Source organism: Anabrus simplex, chromosome 3 (genome assembly GCF_040414725.1).
Source record: "Anabrus simplex isolate iqAnaSimp1 chromosome 3, ASM4041472v1, whole genome shotgun sequence".
NCBI classification, from domain to species: Eukaryota; Metazoa; Arthropoda; class Insecta; order Orthoptera; family Tettigoniidae; genus Anabrus; species Anabrus simplex.
In genome coordinates, this window is record NC_090267.1 from 198223461 (window position 1) to 198246053 (window position 22593).

A 22593-nucleotide genomic window follows, 5' to 3' on the forward strand; every position below is an offset into this window, starting at 1 on the left:
GAAATTCAGAAAGGGAGGAAAACTTAGAATAACAGATGTTTTCACCTGCAGCGACAAACCACTGGAAATTATTCCATCGTTTAAATTCTTGGAAATCCCGCTCCTAACTATAGGTTTGACCATCAAACTTCAACCTCCACATTGCATATAAAAGACGACAGCAGCAACAAATGCCATGTATGAAGTTCCAAAGCTTCAGGATCTGTCAATAGACACAGTAATGACTCTACAGGGTGATGTACACGGAGCGTTTTTGGCCGAGTCGGCCGCCGAGTCTGCCGCCGCCTGTGCCTGATACACAGAGCGGTTTTTGCCGACTGTGACAAAACACATGAGCAAGCGCGACGTTAGATGAGGCAAGACAAAATACAATTTTCAGACCACTAAACAGAAAAAACATGGCTGCCGTACCGCGCCAAAGCTAACATAGCAAGGAGTAATCTAATAATGTATGAATTGATATTTACCAATGTTACCGCGTGAATTCAGCTGAATGTGTGTATTCTATCTATGGCGCTAGAGCGCACACAAAGTCTTCAAAACGCTCGCTGCACCGCCAGCAAACGACACACCGAGCCCGCAAATCTGCCGCCTGTCGGCGAGCACCGCTCTCTCTGTTTCAACCCATCTGTTACAAGAGAAACATGCGCCGACTCGGCAAACACCGCTGCGTGTGTCATCAGCCATGAGCTTAAAGACGCCCCAGTAATAACGTACGGTATCCAGTTAATATGGCGAAAATTGACTGTCCCGAATTTGAGAAAATTGGAAAATATAAAGGCTAGATTTCCGAAACCAATCCTTCATGTTTCAAAATATACGCGAAACCTATTTATATACACAATGGCCAATGATTCATTCTTCTTTAGACTACCGAATACTGCTGCATCGATCGCGCTGCTAGAGGGAAAACGACAGAAAGCACAGCGAATACCAAACGAGTTCTTCAACATTGAAGTAGTCTAACTTCAAATTGCACGTTATGTACACGCGCTTTGACATCCACAGGTTCCATAAGAATATATGTCTAACCAATGGATTCCACACCCTGCGGCAAGCCCTGTCCTCGTTACCACCTAATGAATTGCGCCAATAGAACGCATCCTCACAGTGTATCCGCTAAGCACTGGTGAAAAATTGTGAATAATATATATGACCCGTTATGTTTCTATGGATGTTACATGCATGTGATGCTTGTGTAGTATTTCATTATATTATGTATACGCATAGTGCTTAATAAATTAGTTATATAAATAACAAATAAAATAAAAAAAGTTTAAAAATACCATTTTTGCGTTTTCTCCCCTCGCTACCATGACCATAATAATTTCCTTTATGTTTACCTGTCCAGGTCTGCCCAACGAAATGAGTATGATCTGGCAGCAATACCCATGGGTTTTGGGAGAGGCACTCTGCAAGTTCCGAGCTATCGTTTCCGAAATGTGAGTATGAAATACTGTGATTGAGATTCGTTGATATTTGTAAATTACAAAATTTCTTACACTGATACAAGTTAAGTTTTCGAAACCTAAACATATTCTTTAGTGGAATTTGACAAAATGTGACACATTAACTGTATATAGTACGTAATCACTACTGATCTGCATTTAGGGCAGTCATCCAGGTGGCAGATACCCTATCTGTTATTTCCCTAGCCTTTTCTTAACTGATTGCAAAGACATTTGAAATTTATTGATCATCTCCCTTGGTAACTTATTTCAATCCCTAACTCCCATTCCTCCTGAATTCCAACTTTATCTTCATATTGTGATCTTTCCTACTTTTAAAGACACCACTCAAACTTATTCGTCTAATAACGTCATTCCACGCCATTTCTCCACTGACAGCTCGGAACATACCAATTAGTCGTGCAGCTCGTCTCCTTTCTCCCGAGTCTTCCCAGTCTTCCGAGCTATCGTTTCCGAAATGTGAGTATGAAATACTGTGATTGAGATTCGTTGATATTTGTAAATTACAAAAATTCTTACACTGATACAAGTTAAGTTTTCAAAACCTAAACATATTCTTTAGTGGAATTTGACAAAATGTGACACATTAACTGTATATAGTACGTAATCACTACTGATCTGCATTTAGGGCAGTCATCCAGGTGGCAGATACCCTATCTGTTATTTCCCTAGCCTTTTCTTAACTGATTGCAAAGACATTTGAAATTTATTGATCATCTCCCTTGGTAACTTATTTCAATCCCTAACTCCCATTCCTCCTGAATTCCAATTTTATCTTCATATTGTGATCTTTCCTACTTTTAAAGACACCACTCAAACTTATTCGTATAATAACGTCATTCCACGCCATTTCTCCACTGACAGCTCGGAACATACCAATTAGTCGTGCAGCTCGTCTCCTTTCTCCCAAGTCTTCCCAGCCCAAACTTTGCAACATTCTTATAACGCTACTCTTTTGTCGGAAATCATCCAGAACAAATTGAGCTGCTTTTCTTTCTATTTTTTCCAGTTCTTGAATCAAGTAATCCTGGTGAGAGTTCCATAATCTGGAACCATACTCTAGTTGGGCTCCTACCAGAGACTTATATGCCTTTTCCTTTACATCCTTATTACAACCCCTAAATATCCTCATAACTGTGTGCAGAGATCTGTGCCCTTTATTTACAATCCCATTTATGTGATTACTCCATGAAGATCTTTTCCTACGTTAACACCTAGGTACTTACAATGATCCCCAAAATTAAGTTTCACCCCATCAACGCAGTAATTAAAACTAAGAGGCCTTTGCCTATTTGTGAAACTCACAACCTGACTTTTAACCACGTTTATCGTCATACCATTGCCTGCTATCCATCTCACAACATTATCGAGGTCATTTTACAGTTTCTCACAATATTGTAAATTACTTATTACTCTATAAAGAATACCATCATATCATGTATATACTGTAAGAAAACATAAAGATCCAAAAATACTTCCTTGATTTATTTATTTAATCGTGTCAGAAACATACATTATACAATAATAATAAGAGGACAATAACAAATCTGGTACTATAATCATTAATCATTTCTGATGATGGCAGGTAACGATGTGATTTAAGCTCTCCATAAATACAAAATTAATTAAATGTGGTGTGACCAGTAAGCGGCTAATTTACATGCTCCCTTGGTAGCGCCCATCACATTCTGGAGAGTGCAAGTAGTTGGACACAAGTTACAAACATGGAGATGGCTCATTGTCTGTTCTTCACCACATTCACATAGAGTGGAGTCACAGACAAAACCCCACTTTCTCATGTTGGTCTTTGTTCTTCCAACTCCTGAACGCAACCTGTTGAGCGTCTTCCATGTTGACCAGCTTTCCTCGTGGCCTGGAGGAAGTCTTTCGGAAGGCGTCATCCATCCTGCAAGGTGGCTGGATCTGGAACGCCATGAATTCACTCTGAAGTTCGATGGTGATTCAGTGAGGCTTTCAGTTCTATGGAGAAAGCTTTTCCTTGATTTGAGCCGTTGGGTTGTTGGATGGTACCCATATAAAGTATGGGTCGTCAAGTTCAGTGCTTTAGATTTCTCCAGTCTGGATGCACACTCACGGCGGATATCTGGAGGTGGGATACCTGCTAGACAATAAACTTTATCAAGTGGTGTAGAGAAATCTACACCACTTCCTTGATGAAGTCCCCTCTTAATTATTATAGGGTCAGATAAAGCTTCACCTACTCTAATTCTCTGAGATCTATTTTCTAGAAACGAAGCAACCCAATCAGTCACTCTTTTGTATAGTCCAGTTGCACTCATATATGCCAGTAGTCTACTGTGATCTACCCGATCAAATGCCTTGGATAGGTCAATCGTGATACAGTCCATTTGACCTCCTGAATCCATGTTATCCGCTATTGCTGGAATCCTACAAGTTGAGCTTCAGTGGGATAACCTTTCCTGAACCCGATCTGCCTTCTATCAAACCAGTTATTTTCGCAAACATGTCTAATATAATCAGAAAGAATGCTTTCTCAAAGCTTACATGCAATGCATGTCAAACTGACTGGCCTGTAATTTTCAGTTTTATGATTATCACCATTTCCTTCATGCAGAGGTCCTGCTATAGCAATTTTCCTTTCATTTGGTATAGCTCCTTCATGCAAACAATCATCAAATAAGTACTTCAGACATGGTACTATATCCCAACCCATTGTCTTCAGTATATCCGCCGAAATCTTATAAATTCCAGATGCTTTTCTTGTTTACGAACAGTACTACGCTGCCGATCCATCAGTCCAAAGTTCCAGTGCTGGAATGATCAGGAAGCAATTACATGTACAGGGGTTTTCAGGAAGAATAGCAAGTATTTCGGGAGGCAGAAGTATGGACTCCTTCTATGTGTCTAATGTGGAATGCCTGTGGAATAACAGCTCTTGGTAATGTATGCAAAAGAACAATTTTAAAAAAAATTATTGAAGACACATAGATACATTTTTGTGCATTTATTGAGTTAAAAACCCTTCATAGTGTGCAACAGTTCAATCTTAATCATTTATTGATGCAAAATCCACACATGATGTGCAACTGTTCAACACAAATGACTTCTCGATGATTTGATGAAGTACAAACATGGCATCCCACGAAATAGTTCACAGTACATGTTCATAAATTGCACCACTGAAAGCAATGCACATTGCAGATTTCTTGACAATAGTACGTGTAGCTCTTCGGAGGTAGTCTAGGCATTATTTTATGAGGGCAGAAGTATGCGTAATACACTGACTGATAGAGCAAATGCAACACCAAGAAGGAGTGGTCAGAACTTTATGCCAATTGCAGGGTAGACTGACGTCACTGAGGTATGCTCATGATGTGAAATGCGCCGCTGTGCTGCGCACGTAGCGAACGACAAATGGGACACGGCGTTGGCGAATGGCCCACTTCGTACCGTGATTTCTCAGCCGACAGTCATTGTAGAACGTGTTGTCGTGTGCCACAGGACACGTGAATAGCTAAGAATGCCAGGCCGCCGTCAACGGAGGCATTTCCAGTAGACAGACGACTTTACGAGGGGTATGGTGATCGGGCTGAGAAGGGCAGGTTGGTCGCTTCGTCAAATCGCAGCCGATACCCATAGGGATGTGTCCACGGTGCAGCGCCTGTGGCGAAAATGGTTGGCGCAGGGACATGTGGCACGTGCGAGGGGTCCAGGCGCAGCGCGAGTGACGTCAGCACGCGAGGATCGGCGCATCTGTACCTCGACGTGTTTCTGCGTGCATCGCCGCTCGCGGTGGTCCTACATCCTACTGAGTCGATGCCGTGCGCATTGTGTAACCTGCATATCGGTTTGAAATAAACATCAATTATTCGTCCGTGCCGTCTCTGTTTTTTCCCCAACTTTCATCCCTTTCGAACCACTCCTTCTTGGTGTTGCATTTGCTCTGTCAGTCAGTGTATAAGCGACTAAACGTTTATTGTGTTTAGATTTTATTTGTAGATTTCACATTTCATCCATAACCAAAGACGAATATCTATAGGACGAAAGTTTGTGCATTAACAAGTCATTTGTGCCTTTAAAAGATTTTTTTTAAAGATTGTTGTATACGCACATATAACCTATAATATCACACACATTGGAAACTAGACACATATCTATATGTCCTTTCTTACTAAAAATGGTCCTTTACTGCCTCCGGAACACCCTGTTTATGGTGTAATCCCAGGAAATTGTTTAATAATAATAATAATAATAATAATAATAATAATAATAATAATAATAATAATAATAATAATAATAATAATAATAATAATAATGTTTCGTTTCGAACGATTATGAACCACGTGATTTCACCTATCTCATTCCTCGTGATTTAATTATTACCTAGTACTCCCTCATTCGTTCCTGCTGATACTTTCTCTTCACAGTCCACAATTTTCCTATTTCCACCTTCGGCTTTTCTTGAAAATCCCGATGTGATCAAAGTTTCTCCCGATGTCTTTATGTCTGACCCCCCTTTTCTTTCCGATCTATTTCGTTTACAGAACCAGTTCCCATCCTGGAAGAATTATTATTATTGTTATTATTATTATTATTATTATTATTATTATTATTATTATTAGTAGTAGTAGTAGTAGTAGTAGTAGTAGTAGCAGTAGTAGTAGTATTTTATGATCAAATTCCATGGCTGATTGGTCAGTTTCTTGGCCTTTAGTCCTCAGAGCACTGGGTTCGATTAGCGGTTGGCCCGAGAGATTTTATTCTTAAATGATCACTTCATTTAGTTCGGGAACTGGGTGTTAGTGCTGTCCCTAATATTCATGCAACTACCAGTACACACTGCACACTATCTCCACCACTCCACCACGCAGTTTGTTGTTCACCTCACAAGTCGCCCATCCTCATCGGAGGGTCTGCCTTACAACGGTCGCACCAGGCTAGCGGTAGCCACGTATTATTATTATTATTATTATTATTATTATTATTATTATTATTATTATTATTATTATTATTATTATTATTATTATTATTATTATTAAATACTATACAAACGTGGAGATATCCTGGTGATAACGTCTGCGTACGGTAGAATAGAAAACGCTTCCTGAATAAAAAGTAATTCCTTTTCGAATGATACATAACAATACTTACTTTAATATGAAATATAACTTAATGTTTACGATACGTGAAGGCTACGAGAAAAACGTTATATTGAAATATCAAAAGAAATGTTCTACTACCAGGAGATAATGCCCTTTTCAAACACAACAGCAATTCCAACCTGTAAAAGAAATACCGTACAATCTGTAGTAGATCTACATTGAGCACTACACTCTTAGCTTATTATAACAATTTACAACATAATTGATTTGAATTTGAAGGTACATTAAATTCATTCTAGTGATTGATCTCTTCTTGAGTCTATCCTACTAGCCTACCTACATCCAGAAAATTACTGGACCCCTGTGATGTTCTGCGAACTAGTTTGAGCAAAAGCACCTTGATGACACGAAAAGTTTAATCAGCAATGAGTAGGCCTAGCCCGTGTCTCCGATTTTTCAAACATGTTTTAAGTAGATGCAATAATACATCAGGTGGACCGTGATCGCCGTGGCTTCTACTTACAAATATCACTCATGTACAAGTTATGAATGGGATATCTACTAACTGATTTTCACATGGGCACTACTACCAGCAGGCAGGTTACGTCGGAATATGAAGGAATAACGACCGGATGGTCACTCGCAGCACGTTTCTCAGCGCTACCCGTCTAATGTAACCCCCTGCATTAGTAAACCTCATTACATTTGCTGTCTGAATATTGGCAATGGCTAGTATATTCAGCAACGACGAATACACAGAAATCATTTTAATCTATAGAAAATCTGGTCGAAATGCAGCCGAAGCTCGCATGCGGTATGTACAGGAGTTTACAAACAGACGTCTGCCTCCTACACACGTATTAGTTTTGTTTCATACAAACAAATCTTTTATAGAGTGGAATGTGTGCACGTGTATAAATTAAAAAAAAAATACTTTTTTTTTTTTGCATCTTTGGCGTATTTACAAATGCAACCTATTATGGAACGTGTGCAATAAAATGACTGTCGTGCTATTTGTTTCATGACATCCTAAAATAGAGCATTTTGTAGCATTCCTTCGAAAACAAGTGATTAGCCCCCATGCATCACTAGTGCATTCGGGACATTCGTAAGTAGAAAGTACGGCGTTCGCTCGTGGGCCTCCTGGTATATACACAACTTCGTCCTATTTGCTTCCAACATGTGACAAAAATACGATTCCATGATGTCTGCTAAGACCGTCAATAGTTAAAACTAGGTTAGAATGGACGTAAAATGAGTTGTTATTTGCTCTATGAAATAATGTTCATTTTACGTATTTCTACAAACCATTATATTCCATTTGTACGTCAGTAGTTCCCGGTCAACGTCTGCTTCTTCATGGCCATTAACTACTTCAGAGCCTTGTTTTAGATGTATGCAGAGGCTTTCTTTGCCAGGTTTTTCGAAAAAAGAAATCATGTAATTGTAAGTATAACCTTATTTGGAACGTCATTGAAAATTTTGTAGTAATGCCGAAGAAACTTTTATTTCGTAGAATTATCACGTAAGGTTGTGAATATTCACATATACCAATTGTGTGAAATTGTCACTCATAAAGTCTGCGGGTGTACACGTTTAAGTGATATTTGTTAAATAGTGAGTAACAGCAACTTCTGATTTGGTAAATGAAATGGCGTATGGCATTTAGTGCCGGGAATGTCCGAGGACAAGTTCGGCTCGCCAGATGCAGGTCTTTTGATTTAAAGCCTGTAGGATGAAATGATGTTGAAGACGACACATACAGCCAGCCCCGTGCCAGCTAAATTAACCAATAATGGTTAAAATTCCCGACCCTGCCGGGAATCGAACCCGGGCGCCTGTTACCAAAGGGCAGCACGCTAACCATTTAGCCATGGAGCCGGACTTCTGATTTGGTGGGGAAAGAATTAGTAAACTATCTCACTGCTCATTTCTTGAGGACGTCTCTCTAGTAATACCTTGGTTATGAAAGCTGATCTGTTGTAGATCTACCGTTCTTTGGGCTGAGTATTTAACAAACAACGTACTTCGATCTAATCCAAAGGCAACAAACAACTAGAAATATAGAAAACATTTCTTTTCTAGAGTGAATGTAATACTTTACGCAATGATCTTATACGTAGTTCTGGCGGGCAGGCCCACTCTACATCATCCGAACATCAAGAGCAAAATTTTACTAATTAAAACCGAGTGAGTGGCTGTGTGGTTTAGGCCACGTAGCTGTCAGCTTGTATTCGGGAGATCGTGGGTTCGAAGCCCGCTGTCAGCAGTCCTGAAGATGGTTTCCCGTGGTTTCCTATTTTCACACCGGGCAAGTGCTGGTGCTGTACCTGAATTAAAGCAACGATCGCTTCCTTCTCAACCACTCCTAGTCCTTTCCTATCCCACCGTCGCCATAACACGTCTCTCTATAGGTGCGGTGTAAATAAAACCTAATTAAGAGCATTTCAGTCAAAGCTGGTTTTAAAAATTATCTGTATACACCGACTTGACCAAAGAGAAGTTTCATACGTAATAATAATAATAATAATAGTAATAATAATAATAATAATAATAATAATAATAATAATAATAATAATAATAATAATAATAATAATAATAATAATAATAATTGTTACCGTGGTTTGGTGGATCAGCAGAGGAGAAAGAAGGTGCGGGGGTGAACAGGTCCCAAAATACGAAATTAAAGTTAAGATAAAATTTAACAAGGTTATATTTTCTTTTCAAGATTAAGAAATAACAAATAGAACAGGTACTCAGTAGCCGAAACACAAATCGATAATGTACAATTACAGAGTTACAGAATTTGGGCTCCGAGAGCCAGACACACAATTCTTGAGCTATAAGCCCAACCTTACGATATACAGAATTCAACAAAGGGGCAGAAGACCCCAATCATGCCCAGGAGCACTTGCTCCCAATTACACAGTAAAGCCTCCTCGAGGTGCGCAAAAAACAAAATTTTAGAAAGAGCAACCCGCTCTTAAGTTTAGGCCTATCAAAGGCCACACCAAACTCCACTTTCAAGATGTCCTCCAAGGACATGAAAACAGGGGTAAAATTACCCAACCTACTGAGGCCTATTAAGTAAAGAAACAGGTCAATTACATGGCCTCTAAAATACCAACTTGAGAGGAGGCGTTCTTGCACTCCTACTACACTTTATTTAAAACCTACTTGGCGCTAGGCCTCTAATGCAAGGGCTAATCCCATACTAAAGTGGTGACTTATAGAAGGAGACAATTTACATTACGTTAAGGAAGAAACGGTTGTGAAAATAAGTTCACCTCAACGCAATATGAGTGGGAGCTCGAGAGGGTTAAGCACTCTCTATCCCAATATGTAGTTTAAAAACGATAGAATTGATACCAAGTGTCTTTACATTTTAGAGGAAAGTTACATGGTAAAAAGGCTTCGGACCTGCCCCGAGAGTTAAACTGCTGAGCTAGCAAGAAAAGAAGTTATTAAACGGCCATTACCTGGTGGTTGAACTGCTGCCCGAAGAAAGAGGCGCTACCCGCCCCCTGCTACGTACTTTACACACTGATAGATGTTACTGAAGTGGCGCGGAAACCCGAAAATCAGCAGTTTATATACCCTCGTGGAAAGTTCGAGGCGTTTCAGGAATGAGAACACCCTCCCACAAGAATTTTATTGGCTAACAACGAAAACCCCTACACTAGATGAAGAAGAAACACATTATTGGTGGAAAATTAATTACAGAAATTCCTTATTGGTCAAATTCAAAACTGGCGGAAAGAAAGGGTTAATATTGCCAACTTAAACAATAACTGAAAGAAATTTAACAAAGAACAAACTTATGAATTCAAAATTTCTCCAAAAACACAGTTCTTTCACTTCGCACTAGGGTGCATAATTGTAGTCCTTCAGTAGTGCCATCTGGAAGAGAATGTCCACACTTCTTAACACAGGCAAAACAAAAATACATCGAAAACGACCCAGTTCAGAAACTTCAAAATTTACAAGTAGGGACATCTTCTGAGAAACTTGAGAATTAACACAGTAGATAAAGTTCAGACTTCCTCCAGTAGAGGAGTTTCAACTGGCGCAAAGTTTGAATTAGCGGCGTGGAGGTGTACCGCCCGGTACAATAATAATAATAATAATAATAATAATAATAATAATAATAATAATAATAATAATAATAATAATAATAATAATAATAATAATAATAATAATAATAATAATAATAATAATTTCGTGTGGCTATTTCTAACCGAGTGCAGCCCTTGTAAGGCAGACCCTCCGATGAGAGCGGCATCTGTCATGTGTAGGTAACTGCCCGTTATTGTGTTGGAGGATAGTGATATGTGAGGTGTGTGAGTTGCAAGGATGTTGGGGACAGTACAAACCCAGCCCCGGCCCATTTTAATTAACCAATGAAAATTAAAATCCCTGATCCGGCCGTGAATCGAACCCGGGACCCTCTTAACCGAAGGTCAGTACGCTGACCATTCAGCCAACGAGTCAGACATAATAATAATAATAATAATAATAATAATAATAATAATAATAATAATAATAATAGTAATAATAATAATAATAATAATAATATTTAATATCTCACTAAGTACTTTTTCAAAGGGTTCGGAGTCATCGAGGTACCGGAATTTAATGCCGCATGAGTTCTTTTTCATACCAGTAAATCTACAGACACGAGACGGGTGATCACCTTCAAATACCACCGAACTGAGCCGGGGTCGAACTCGCGAACTTGAGCTTAGCAAACCAGCGCTTTACCGTCTGGGCCACGCATCTTGGAATAATAATAATAATAATAATAATAATAATAATAATAATAATAATAATAATAAACAAACAAAGGAAGACATCGATGGCATGTACAGCTCATTATGAAAGGTCTGCCAAATCTACTGCTGCCCAGCCAAATGGCCGGCAGGTTGGGATGTTACGTAGTGAGCGTGACGACAGTCTCAGTCGTATTACTTGGATTTCGCGCTAATATGACAGGAGTCCACGAGGCAGTGTGAGCCTCATTCTGCCATTCAGTCCAGAATTAAAATTCTTAAAAACACTATTTTATTGTTATAACTTAAGGTTTCAAAAGCAATGTATGTACAAGGAAGTGATACAGTGGAAAATAATCTGCAAGTATGTCTTACATTTGTATATAACAGAAGAGAAATCATGGACTTGCACTCGGAACACAAACGATAGCAAATGAAATTATTGTAATAATAAAAATAACAATAATAATAACATGTCAAGAAAATATTTCAAAACTTAACTGCGATTTCGTCTATGGCCTTCATTTAAATTATCTATTAAACTGGTTTTATTATTTTCGTGTGACTATTCTAGCTGAATACAGCCCTCGTAAGGCAGGCCCTCCGATGTGGGTGGGCGGCATCTGCCATATGTAGGTAACTGCGTGTTGTTGTGGTGGAGGATAGTGTTATGTGTGGTGTGTGAGTTGCAGGGATGTTGGGGACAGCACCAACACCCAGTCCCCGAGCCAAGGGAATGATATGGTTTTGTTTGGTAATAGTTAGGGGAAGGGGGTCAAGATGGGGACGGTAAGAAAAAAGTAGTTCAGGTGCGTAATACATGTTGATAATATATTCATAAATAGTTCCATTTTGTTGCGTCACTATCTGTTTCTCATAGTGCACTAAAATAGTTTTTGAAAAGTCAAACACAAAAACTCCACACACAAAAAATCGTGCATACTACCGATGCCCCGTCTTGCCCCGTATGTGGGGCAAGATGGGGTGGGGGTTTCCTTGTCTCCATGGTGCTGCCACTGGCCTGGAAACTTGCATTTTCAGTAAAAAATTATACTAAAATTTGAATCTATTCCCATAACCTTGAATTACTAATATCAACGTAAAGTATTACACCATAATAAACCATCATAAGGCTCGTAGATGGCATAATGAGCAAGAATACAATGTAAATTCATTTTTATGGTAAAAATGTATGGATTTTTAAATGACCGATTTTTTTTCGTGTGACCTCCTGAGAGGCCGTGTGCAGGTCTCTAAAGTCGACTCCCGTGGGCGACCTGCGCATCGGGATGAGCGATGGAATAGATGAAGATGAATGAAACTAGGCAAGGGTGTTGAAGGAAGGTAGCGTCAGAAGGTACCGTCTCAGCATTTGACTGGTGTTGAAAATGGGAAACCACGGAAAACCACTTCAAGGACAGCCGACTGTGGGGCTCGAACCCACGCGTCTACCGAGTCAGCAGAGAGTTTGGCCCCATGACCTATCGCTGCGCTTTAGCCAGCGTAGCCACTGCCGTCGGTAATGACTGATTGAGAACCCCACTTCCCTTTGCACTCGGTATTTGATCCCTGGGCCTATACTAGGGGACATAATTTATAAAAATGAAATATGGCTAGAAATTATGTAAGTACATACAGGGGAAATACTATTTATCCTAAAGGGCAAGATTAGGACTGGGGCAAGACGGGGACTTGCCCCAAATGTAATATTGAGACTAACGGAATAAAAATATCTTTATTCATTTATGAATTACCTCCACAAGCTCAATATATCTATACATTAAGGTACAGTCTAACGGATAGTGTTCAAGAAAAAATTTATTGCAATTCCAGTTTACCTCCTCAAAGTCCAAAGGATACAGATGTATAAGATCACAGCGGTGAGAAACAGTAAAATGGCCACTCCACGCATACAGACAGCTCACGCTGACTAGAAGTTGTACGAACTGTGTAACCTTCATCTGCCCTTCAAGCTATTTCCATTTTCAGGCCAGTGGCAGCACCATGGAGACCAGGAAACCCCCACCCCTTCTTGCCCCGTGTCCCCGTCTTGCCGCCATTTCCCATATTTATATCCTTGTATCCTTTCATGTGCGAGCGCGTTAGATGGCGACTAATTCCGTATGGATCAATTATGTATTTATTCACTTATAAAAAGTGGACAGTATTCTTATATTTCAGATGCCGAGAGCTGAAAGCGAGGCCGATAGTCCGTTGGAACCGCGAGAGGGGGTGAGATTCTCCAGTACTTTTTCACTCGCTGCGAGCTGATTAACATTTTTTAAACAAGCCCTTGCCGGGAATCGAACCCTCGACCTTCTAGACCAAAGGCCAGCACGCTAACCATTTAGCCATGAAGCCGGACTATTACACATGGTGATGAACCAACGCAAGCACTGTCCACCATACTGACTGATCCATCTTCACACCACGGAGGACAAAGTTCTGCTGGCTGTAAACCAGCTTGAAGTTCAAATGTAAAACATAAGATGACACCACAGTATAGAGACGTGATGATACACCCTATTTCCACTGAAATCTCTTCGTGTTCTTCTTAATTTGTTTCCCTCCAGGGTTGGTTTTTCCCTCAGACTCAGCGAGCGATCCCACCACTGTCGCCTCAAGGGCAGTGTCCTGGAGCGTCAGACATTAGTTCGGGGATACAACTAGGGAGGAGGATCAGTACATCGCCCAGGCGGTCTCACCTGTTACACTGAACAGGGGGCTTGTGGGGGGATGGGAAGATTGGAAAATATAGACAAGGAAGAGGGAAGGAAGCGGCCGTGGCCTTAAGTTAGATACCATCCCGGCATTTGCCTGAAGGAGAAGTGGAAAACCACGAAAAACCACTTAGAGGATGGCTGAGGTGGGAGTCGAGCCCACACCTACTCACGAGGGAACACATACGTGTGTTACACGCGGATTCGGTTGAAATTTGGTAGGACTATTCGTGGGAGGCAGTAGAATGCTAAGGTGAAAACTGCATGTGCCCAGCGCAAGTTTAAACGCCCAAATTGAACAAATAAATAGTCGTAAAATTAGAAGTGCCGCGGGAGTATCGGAGTGTGGCGGAGAGGTAGGGAGGAGCGAAGCAACAGACGTGAGCCAACAGGGCTGCGTCGAGCTCCGCCAGCAGCCAGGCAGCGTATAGTTAGCGCGTTCCCCGTAACTTCCCGATCAGATGTGCAAAACGTAAATATGAAAACAGCACACGAAACATGAGTACAAAGGACGATGTTTGAACAACGATGCCAGTAAGGTTTGAAAAATTACAACGAGTAACAAGAACTCGGGCGGGAATTTTTCAAACCTTATTGGCATCGTTGTTCAAACATCGTCCTTTGTATACTTGTTTCATGTGATGTTTTCATATTTACGTTTTGCACATCTGATCGGGAAGTTACGGGGAACGCGCTAACTATACGCTGCCTGGCTGCTGGCGGAGCTCGACGCAGCCCGGTTGGTTCACATCCGCTGCTTCGCTCCTCCCTACCTCTCCGCCACACTCCGATACTCCCGCGGCACTTCTAATTTTACGACTATTTATTTGTTCAATTTTGGCGTTTAAACTTGCGCTGGGCACATGCAGTTTTCACCTTAGCACTCTACTGCCTCCCACGAATATTCCTACCAAATATCAACCGAATCCGAGTGTAAACACATGTATGTGTTTCCTCGTCAGTTGACCTCCCGAGGCTTGAGTGGTTCCCGTTCCAGCCCTCGTACTACTTTTCAAATTTCGTGGCAGAGCCGGGAATCGAACCTGGGCCTGCGGGGTTGGCAGCTAATCACGCTAACCACTCCCCCACGGAAATGGACCCACTGATATCTCACATTTAAAAAATTGTTGTTTACATCCTTATTACGGGGAGGTCTTCATTTGTTGATATGGTTTTGTTTGTTAATAGTCATTTATGTCCTTGTATCATGTTTGAGTGTGTTAGATGGCGATTAATTTCCTACGCCGTATGGTCGTCGTATACTTAGTAATTTCTGGAAACGTAGGCTTTCAGTTGAACGAAGAATGAGGCACCATACGAACAATTCCTGTAACAGCTACTCATATACAGTACATTCTTTCACTGTTTAAGTTTTGTGGTTTTGAATTACACTTAGCCTTGTACGACACTTATTGGGAACACTCTATTCTAGGTACTAAAGGAGTATTTGACTGACCTAGGAAGATATGCAGCCGGCCGGTATTCTAGGGGTAGCAAGTCTGCCTTTATACCTGGAGGCCACGGGTTCGATTTCCAGCCACGCCAGGTATTTTTACCTGGATATGATACCTGATTAGAGGTCCACTCAGCTTACATGAGAACAATTCATTAGCTATCAGACGGTGAAATAGCGGCCTGAGTCTAGAAAGTCAAGAATAACGGCCGAGACCACACGTCACATCGTAATGTGTAGGCCTTCCGAATGAGCAGCAGTCGCTTAGCAAGTCAAGGGCTTTAGCGTCATGGTATTTTTGTTGTATAGTGCTAACTCCAGAGGAAAGTTTGTGAAAGTATTCCAACGAAATGAACTGAGTATTGCATAGAGTATCCAAAACCCCATGAGATCTTCAGGAAGTCAGACAAAGTGCTGTTATATTCAACGTAAAAGGGTGCAAGGACGGAAAATAACTAAACATGTAAATATTTGCATTGGTTAATTAGGCCTACTTCTTTCATTTGAACCATATTGGACTTGATGTATTATGGTCAACAGTCCGAAATTTTTAATGTGTATGAACTCTGGGTGATAACCCGTATGACCAATCCATCAGGCTCTTAGGTAATCTAACCTCCTCCATTTATCTCCTACAAAGCTTGTTAGTACGCACGGCCTCATTTCTAAATTGGCATTTATCTCTTCGTTTCGATTATCGCTGTGCCGATTCCTGCTAGTGTGATGCTTTGTCGGATATTGTTGCAATAAATTATTTTGTTCCAGGATGTCGTACACCTCGGTGCTGACGATAGTCGCTTTCTCTGTGGAACGCTACCTCGCCATCTGCCACCCACTCTACTCCTACACCATGAAGGGGTTACACAGAGCAGTACGTATCATCGCTATACTTTGGTTCGTGTCGCTACTGAGCGCTGCCCCCTTCGGTGCTTTCAGCACTGTTAGTTACATCGACTACCCACCAGGTAAGTTACACATCTATCACTTTCTAGTGATGTTGCGTGGTCTCAGGGTCCAATAGGGTAGGATTTATCTGTTTATCCGACCATCTCTAAGGAGCTTTTCCTCATTAACTAGACCCTCTCTTAGACACTCGGTTCTTTGTCACAATAAGGCCCCAACTTCTCATTTTTCACTCACTGTAAAAAATGAATATCCACAACAACGAGGAAATATTACAATTAGGAAAGAAAGGAAGAGGAAGACCAAGGAAGGCATACTTCCAGGATGAGAGAAACTTAATGGGATATAAAGACTACAAGGAAGTGAAGAGAGCAGCAGGATTGAGAGGAAAATGGTTGCACCGACAAGGCTTAGTCTTTACTGTGTGATGATGATGATGACAACCTACTTAAGGTTAATGTCCCGTTATTTGCCCACGCCCAACTGATGCTAGAGATTTCATGAAAAGGGAGTTGGGAATTTTCGTAACAGGAGTTCTTTAAGCTGTCGGAAACTAACGACACGAATTTTGTATTTAAAAAATCTCAAATGCTCCAACCTCATTTGAGATCGATAATAATAATAATAATAATAATAATAATAATAATAATAATAATAATAATAATAATAATAATAATAGAGGAGGGAAAAACAGTGAAATAATGAAGAACTATTGGAAAGAAAAAAGAAAGCAGGAAACAAACGGAAATGGATGCAGAGGCTTTTTTACGTGGTCTTAAGATGGTGAAAATCACGAAAAGAAATAACAATAATAATAATAATAATAATAATAATAATAATAATAATAATAATAATAATAATAAAAATAATATTTTTGAGAGCCTCCGTGGCTCAGGCGGCACCGCGCCGGCCTCTCACCGCTGGTTTCTGTGGTTCAAATTCCGGTCACTCCATGTGAGATTTGTGCTGGACAAAGCGGTTTTCCCCTGTCGTATTTCATTCCTGCAACACTCTCCAATATCATTTCATTTCATCTGTCATTCATTAATCATTGCCCCAGAGGAGTGCGACAGGTTTCGGTAGCCGGCACAATTCCTATCCTCGCCGCTAGATGGGGGATTCATTGATTCCATTCCTGATCCGGTCGAATGACTGGAAACAGGCTGTGGATTTTCATTTTTAATAATTTTTCTTTGTTTCTTTCTTTCTTTCTTTCTTTCTTTCTTTCTTCTTTCATTCTCAATACGTTTACCCTCCAGGGTTGGTTTTTCCCTCGGACTCAGCGAGGGATCCCACCTCTACCACCGAGCTCGATAGCTGCAGTCGCTTAAGTGCGGCCAGTATCCAGTAATCGGGAGATAGTGGGTTCGAGCCCCACTGTCGGCAGCCCTGAAGATGGTTTTCCGTGGTTTCCCATTTTCACGCCAGGCAAATGCCGGGGCTGAACCTTAATTAAGACCACGGCCGCTTCCTTCCAAGTCCTAGGTCTTTCCTATCTCATCGTCGCCGTAAGACATATCCGTGTCGATGCGACGTACAGCAAATAGCAAAAAAAAAAAAAAAAAAAAAAAAAAAGAAAAAGAAAAAAACCCTCTACCACCTCAACGACAGTGTCCTGGAGCGTGAGACTTTGGGTCAGCGGATAAAACTGGGGAGGAGAACCAGTACCTCATCCAGGCGACTCACCTGCTATGCTGAACAGGGGCCCTTGTGGGGGGATGGGAAGATTGGAACGGATAGACAAGGAAGGGGCAAGGAAGCGGCGTGGCCTGAAGTTAGGTACCATCCCAGCATTTGCCTGGAGGAGAAGTGGGAGACCACGGAAAACCACTTCGAGTATCGCTGAGGTGGAAATCGAATTCCCTCTACTCAGTTTATCTCCCGACGCTGAGTGGACACCTTTCCAGCCCTCGTACCAATTTTCAAATTTCGTGACAGAGCCAGGAATCGAACCCGAGCCTCTGGGGGTGGCAGCTAATCACACTGACCACTACACCACCGAGGTCAACAAATAATAATAATAATAATAATAATAATAATAATAATAATAATAATAATAATAATAATAATAATAATAATAATAATAATAATAATAATAATAATAATGAAAACGAAAATCTACAATCTGTTTTCCTTTCATTGACCGGGTCAGGAATGGAATGAATGAATCAGATAGGCTATTAATACGATGGGGTCGCCACTCCCAAAGTGATTTAGCAATGACTGATAGATGCTATGAATGAGAATGGAGAGTGTTGCTGGAATGAACGATGACAGGGAAAACCGGAGTACAAGGAGAAAAACCTGTCCCACCTCCGCTTTGTCCAGCACAAATCTCACATGGAGTGACCGGGATTTGAACCACGGTATCCAGCGGTGAGAGGCCGACGCGCTGCCGTCTGAGCCACGGAGACTACAATAATAATAATAATAATAATAATAATAATAATAATAATAATAATAATAATAATAATAATAATAATAATAATAATAATAATAATAAAACCTCCTCTACACAGGTGGGGTCATGGGTACGAACTATGTCACACATGTTAATCTGGCTCAGTTTTACGGCCGGATGGTTTTCCTGACGCCAGCCCTAAGTGGAGGGACGTATTTACTATTGCGCGTCTCTGTGGTGGTTAGTAATGCGATGTATTGTTTTAATGTAAATAGGAATTTGTTGGGACAAACACAAACACCCATTTTCCGAGCTGTAAGGATTAACTGTACAGAGCCTAGAGTTAAAATTACCGAGCTCGATAGCTGCAGTCACTTAAGTGCAGCCACTATCCAGTATTCGGGAGACAGTAGGTTCGAACCCCACTGTCGGCAGCCCTGAAAATGGTTTTCCGTGGTTTCCCATTTTCAACCAGGCAAATGCTGGGGCTGTACCTTAATTAAGGCCACGGTCGCTTCCCACTCCTAGCCCTTCCCCGTCCCATCGTCGCCATAAGACCTATCTGTGTCGGTGCGACGTAAAGCAACTAGCAAAAAAAAAAAAAAAAAAAAAAAAGAGAGAGAGAGTTAAAATTTCCGGCCCAGTTGGGAATTTCACCCGAAGACCTCTGAACCGAAGGCCAGTATGCTAATCATTCAACTAAGGAGCCAAGCAATAATAATAATAATAATAATAATAATAATAATAATAATAATAATAATAATAATAATATGTTTAAGTGAACCTGCATGAAAGAATCCATATTGTTAATTACATAAATTATAAATGATACAAATTACAATTCATGAACGCAGGGGCATGATAGCCGAGTGGCAATGTTGGTGGCTTCTCACTAAGATTGCTACGGTTCATAATCGAGCTAATGACTAAGAGGTTTCTCAAATGAAAACTAACGTCCCTGTGGTTCGGATTCTACGTAATTTGGGTTAGTGTAGTTATGATAACGATACCAAGATTCACGTAAAACTACAAGATGACATGCTTTTGTATTGTTGATAACAATGTGTACTGTAATTTAATTCCTAAGCTGCAGTTGAATTTTCGTATGCACTCCTCCGAGGGATTAAGGTTTGAGTATTAAAATATCAAGAGAATTTATGTCGACAATTAATAAAAGTGTTATTGGCTGTACGTCCCACTAACTACTTTTACGGTTTTCGGAGACGCCGAGGTGCCAGAATTTACTCCCGCAGTAGTTCTTTCACGTGCCATTAAGTCTGACGTATATAAGCGTCTTCAAATACCGCCGGACTGAGCCAGGATCGAACCTGCCAAGATCGGTTCAGAAGGCCAGCGTCTCAACCGTCTGGGCCACTTAGTACGGTATGTTGACAATTGGCCTACCGTGAAAATTTCATGGCGGAATGAGTTCTTGGTTCATGATACTTATAGGAGTTTACACGGATCATCTACGAAAAGATAATTATGTACAAAGTGGCAGGGAAGAGATTCGGTTAGGTGGAAATGTAGTAAACAGTTCGGCCTATGCCGACGACTTTGTCTTAATGACAGACTGTGTTGAAAGCCTGCTATCTAATATATTGAAGGTTGAAAATGGATGCAGTGAGTATGATATACAAGTTAACGGTTCCAAGACTAAAGTAATGTCAGTACGGAAGACTAAGGGAATTGAATGTGAGGTCGCAAATACACAACTGGAACAGGTAGACCATTTCAAGTGTTCAGGATGTGTGATCTCCCAAAATGGTAGCATTGTAGATATTTCGATCAACAGTGTTCTATAAGAAAGAAGTCATCACTCGGACGAAACTATATTTACAGTCTGTGTTCAGACCAACTTTGATTTACGAGAATGAAAACTGGGTTGACTCAGGATATCTTATTCATAAGTTAGAAGTAACTGACATGAAAGCAGTGAGAATAACCAAACCAAACCAAACCCCATGGGACAACAGCCCTTGAAGGGCCTTGGCCTATCAAGCGACCGCTGCTCAGCCTGATGGCCTGCAGATTACGAGGTGTCGTGTGGTCAGTACGACGAATCCTCTCGGCCGTTATTCTTGGCTTTCTAGACCGGGGTCGCTATCTCACCGTCAGATAGCTCCTCAATTCTAATCACGTAGGCTGAGTGGACCTCGAACCAGCCCTCAGGTCCAGGTAAAAATCCCTGACCTGGCCGGGAATCGAACCCAGGGCCTCCGGGTAAGAGGTAGGCACGCTACCCCTACACCACGGGGCCGGCAGTGAGAATTACTGCTGGTACAAATAGATGGGAACAATGGCAGGAATGTACTCGGAAAGAGGATATAAAGGCTAAATTAGGATTTAACTCGATGAATAAAGCGGTTTTGCGGTAGGGTCATAGTGAGGCGTATGGAGGATGATAGTTCACCTAAGAAAATAATGGACTTTGTTATGGAGAGTAAGAGAAGTAGAGGGATACCAAGACGACGATGGTTAGACTTAGTTTTTAATTATTTAAACATAAGAGGTACAGAAGTAAACGAGGCCAAGGAGCTAATTACAAATAGCGAATTATCCGTTTACTAAATTCAAAGAGGCTTGCAAACTGAACGCTGAAAAGCATAAAATAAATTGTTGAAGATGTATGTATGTATTTATTAAGTTACATTGCTTTGGATCATTAGAGAAACCTTGTGCCGAAACTTTCCGACATCCTCATCTTCTCACCACCATACCTTCTATTGAGCGTAAGTTACGCCTCGTAAAACGACAAGTTTACTTCCTCTGGTGCTTGGACAGGGAAAAATGAACTGTGTATAGCACACGCAGAACGTTAACTATACCGTTCTGTTGTCACTCGTGTAACAACATCGAAATGTTCTATTCCAGTAGGACATTATTCTCCGTCCACATTCCAGTCTTATAACTCCTCGTGCTTTCCAAGGTGCTATTCAAATCTCCTGAGAGCTAGGTCCTGTTGATAAAGTGTGAGATGGCTTGAAAATCGTCTGGTTCGGTCACAGTCACTGACAACAACCCTTGCCAGATACGCCATCAGGTGGAATATGAATGGAAGTGATCGTTTCTATGCTACAGTTGAGGTCGAGAATTTCCTATTGATCACATATAAAACCTTTCCAAGTACATATTTTCAAAGAGCTTCCACGAGTTATGTGGGTGGTATTGATCCAGATTTCAAAACCTACATCCTCTTAAACTTTTTCCGAATAGAGAAGCAGATACAAACTGAAAGATGCTTCGTCGTTCATGTAACTTACCGGAACTCTCACAATGTATATACTCTGGCCTTAACTGTTTACATGCACGATGCTCATATCAAGACAGGATGACGGAGAGGTTCAGAAAAAATATACAACCATTTTTGTTTAATTTTTCAAGAGTTGTAAATTATATTTGCTCATAAATAAATAACAATTTAAGTGGTTACGATGATATTTACTAAGGCAATACATAAATAAAAAATAATCGTTACGCCCCTCTTTCAACGACAACGCAAGCATTTTTTTAAGCTGCGACATTTTGAAATAAAAATCGCACTCTGTATTCGGATATTTTTTCATCGCCACGTTCCACGTTTATGCGGGTTTGGTCTAGTATTCAGGCTCAATAAACGGCTTGTTCTGTGGTTAAAGATCGAATGGTCTTCCTACCACCACACACTGGTCATAATGAAATCACTCAGTCGAATAGCTGGACTACTGCACCAGGAAAAATAAATAAATAAATAAATAAATAAATAAATAAATAAATAAATAAATAAATAAATAAATAAATAAATAAATAAATAA

The 22593-nt window shown here is 40.6% G+C and overlaps 1 protein-coding gene across 1 annotated transcript in view; it reads left to right on the plus strand.

The window, feature by feature from the left end:
- LOC136866740 (neuropeptides capa receptor-like) overlaps window positions 1–22593 on the plus strand; it is a 45555-nt gene that overhangs the window by 17264 nt on the left and 5698 nt on the right. Inside the window, exons 2-3 of the mRNA XM_067143849.2 lie at window positions 1352–1442; window positions 16261–16460. Of these exons, the coding sequence (XP_066999950.1) occupies window positions 1352–1442; window positions 16261–16460 (291 nt within the window). The remainder of the gene's footprint in view (window positions 1–1351; window positions 1443–16260; window positions 16461–22593) is intronic.